We start from the raw sequence: 3,563 nt of genomic DNA on the forward strand, positions 1-3,563 counted from the left end.
CGCTCGATCGTTACGCCTTGGTTGATGCCCCCAACAAGTTGAGGATTGAATATGCTGCCACAGTGTTGCCTGCTTGGTTCATCTGGCCTTAGATACGCTTTGAATTTCTCCGGATGCATGTGTACCCATGACTCGGAGTCGATCGTCGACCAATCATTTCCCTCCTTTCAAATATTCGAGTCGATCAGATGGAGCACCGCGCGCGGTAGTTTCCAGCCTCGGTTCCACCGGTGTAGGTGCATGCACACGAGTCACCAGTAGGACCGAGCTCCATGGAGGTCGCATGCATGCGCGGGCGCCTATAAAACCACACGCACACCTCCAAAGCTCAGCACACTCACAGACACATCGATCCTACAACTCACAGAGAGACCTGGCAAGCTAGCTAGATCACGATGGCTTCCTTTCCCTCGGCTGCTCGTCTCCTGCTCCTCGTCGCAGCAGCTCTGGTGTTGAGCTCCGTGTCCGCCGCCGCTGGTGCTGGTGGCTCGCCGCCGCTGGCCAAGGGCCTGTCGTTCGAGTTCTACCGCGCCAGGTGCCCGCAGGCGGAGGCCATCGTCTTCGCCTTCCTCAAGGACGCCATCCGCAAGGACGTCGGCCTCGCCGCCGCGCTCCTCCGCATCCACTTCCACGACTGCTTCGTGCAGGGCTGCGATGGCTCCGTGCTCCTTGACAGGACCAACGGCGTCGACAGCGAGAAGGTGTCTCCCCCGAACGTTACGCTGCGTCCGTCGGCGTTCAAGGCCATCAACGCCATCCGCGCGCTCCTCCAGAAGGCGTGCGGCGGGCCCGTCGTATCGTGCGCCGACATCGCCGCGCTCGCCGCCCGCGACTCCGTCCAGCTAGCTGGCGGGCCAAGGTACGCCGTCCCGCTAGGCCGCCGCGATGGGCTTGCCCCCGCGTCCCTGGACACCATCTTGGGCGCGCTCCCGCCGCCGACCTCCAAGGTCCCTGTGCTCCTCAGCTTCCTCGCCAAGATTGGCCTCAACGCCGACGACCTGGTGGCGCTCTCCGGCGCGCACACGCTGGGGATCGCGCACTGCGGCTCCTTCGAGGAGCGGCTGTTCCCCAAGGACGACCCCACCATGGACAAGTTTTTCGCCGGCCACCTCAAGCTCACTTGCCCGCGGCTCAAGGTGGACAACTTCACCGCCAACGACATCCGCACGCCGGACGTGTTCGACAACAAGTTCTACGTCGACCTGCTCAACCGGCAGGGCCTCTTCACCTCCGACCAGGACCTGCACACCGACGCCAAGACCAAGCCCATGGTCACCAGGTTCGCCGTCGACCAAGCCGCCTTCTTCGACCAGTTCGTCAAGTCCATGGTGAAAATGGGGCAGATCAACGTGCTCACTGGCAACCAGGGCCAGATCCGCACGGACTGCTCCGTGCCCAACGCCGCCCGCAGCGCCGGTGACGAGCTGCCGTGGTCCGTCGTCGAGACCGCCGTTGAGACTTTAGTGTTGTAGGTAGTAGGGTTTAGTCCATGGATGGATCTCAAGCTTGTTTTATGTTTTGGCAAGGTTTGGACTTTGGAAGTCAGAGTGCATGCGTGTTTAGTTTGTTGAGCAAGACCGAACCAGTTGAGTAATAAGGACTTGTTTTGTATCTACCCATGTAATAACTAGACGAACGCTCATGTGAACATTTGGTTGATGATTTGATTTAAAAGTTTACTAGCTAATTGCTCACCGTGTGCATGGATATCTTAAAAATACCGATGAACATTTTTATTGATGATCATTTTGAGGAAAATTTCGTTGCTGATTTGATCTTTGAGTCAATTACACTGTGGTGTTAGAACTTGGCGCAAACGATCACTTTAGTGCTAGAACTTGTGGCGTACATTGAATGGTGCAAAAACTTGACTCGGGCATGCAAATACGATGCTAATCACGTTTGTATATGACCGCAACGCTGACGAGGCATACCAGCGTGGCGCGGGGCCCGCTGTCATCGACCAAACAGTGAAGAAGAGGTCTGTGCGTGCTCTTTTTTCGAAAACCGCCTCGTTTTTTTCGCAAAAGCACCTGACAAGCGGGTCCCAGCCATCAGCAGAACACATTTTAATTGAGCAAGAAAACGATCTGCTCGGGCCTCAAACCTGTGACACCGGGCTAAATGAGTGTGCAGGTAGCCATTGATCCGAATCTCGCCGGATGTCAGTTCAGGATACACACGGTTTATATCCAATAGTTAAACAACATAAATTAATATTTGAATTCCAGAAAAGAGATGCAGTTGAGGTAAACAAGCAGGCTAAAATAAAGGATTGTCACTCTTTATGTTTTTTTAGGGGTAGTCACTCTTTATGTCTACAATAGAATGTACTCGTCGGCTAAAACGGGCAGAACTTAGTGCGGCCCATTTTGAACATGTTTGGTTTTTTCTCATTTTGTGAAGTTTGTAAACAGATTTAAATTACAACTATACATAATATACATGTAATTGCAAATGTGTATTTATTGAAGGAATTGCAGTCTGATGGCACGCTATGCTCACATTTTTTCCATGCATATATTTATTTTAAAATGTATAATTATTTTTTAGAAAACAGAAAAACTTTATTAAAAAATACATGAATATTTTTTTAAAACAATAATATTTTTATGGCATGGAAACTTTTATATGATATACTCATTCCAAGGGATGAATATTTTATTGAAAACATGAAAAAGTTTGAACTTATACGAGAATTTATTTAAATGTAAACATATACAGAAATGTATTTATAATTCTTAATTTATATGAAAGCACTTTTTAAAATTAGTTAATATTTTTTATAGTTCATAATATATTTTTGGATTTTTAGGAAGTAAACAGGCAAACAATTTATGAAGTTATATGAAATTTTTAATAATGATATTTACTTTATTTATATGTATATTACTTAAAATTGTAATTAAAATATTTTATGAAGTTTCAAAAAAACTAACGTGTCTGAGCTGCTGGATAATCACGGAGCATGGAGGATGGACGTTCTGCGCGACAATTTTTTCCCGGTGGATGCAGAGGAGATAGCCAAGATACGGACATCACCACGCATGGGAGAGGACCTTCTTGCATGGGCTCCGGAGCGGCATGGCAGATTCTCGGTGCAGAGTGCTTACCGACTTGCTTTGGAGGATCATCTTCAATCTTCTTCAGTCGCGGCGAGCAGGGCACCGGACGGGCGACGAGCCGTCTGGGCTTTTATTTGGAGGTGCCCTGCTCCTCCCAAGGTTCGCATCTTTATTTGGCGTTTGATTACAGACTGCTTGCCCACCTGGGTTAATAAAAAACGACGCGGTTTGGAGATCTCTGACCAGTGCCCGCTCTATGCAATGGAGTTGTAGGACACGTTTCACACTTTTTGCAGATGCCCAAGGGCAGTGGCATTATGGCAAGCGATGGCGGAGCACTGGCGAATTCCTAATGCAGTGAACTTCCATCGGACGGGCACGGAGTGGCTCGCCCCAACTCTCTGTGACCTCCCTGACACGGAGAGGATGGAGCTCATGATGATGTTGTGGCGTTGCTGGCACGTTCGTAACGAAGTGACGCACAACAAGCCAGCGCCC

General features: G+C 49.6%; 1 protein-coding gene across 1 annotated transcript; it reads left to right on the plus strand.

Moving 5' to 3' along the window:
* Positions 1-339: 339 nt before the first annotated feature.
* LOC123059535 (cationic peroxidase SPC4-like) lies at positions 340-1,687 on the plus strand. Its single transcript, XM_044482077.1, has one exon. It carries the CDS (start codon positions 396-398, stop codon positions 1,470-1,472), a length of 1,077 nt encoding a protein of 358 aa, XP_044338012.1. The 5' UTR covers positions 340-395; the 3' UTR covers positions 1,473-1,687.
* Positions 1,688-3,563: the final 1,876 nt, after the last annotated feature.

This window comes from Triticum aestivum, chromosome 3A (assembly GCF_018294505.1).
Source record: "Triticum aestivum cultivar Chinese Spring chromosome 3A, IWGSC CS RefSeq v2.1, whole genome shotgun sequence".
NCBI lineage: Eukaryota > Viridiplantae > Streptophyta > Magnoliopsida > Poales > Poaceae > Triticum > Triticum aestivum.

Coding starts and splice junctions, on each gene's coding strand:
- LOC123059535 (XM_044482077.1), top strand. CDS start 396: ATGGCTTCCTTTCCCTCGGCTGCTCGTCTCCTGCTCCTCGTCGCAGCA.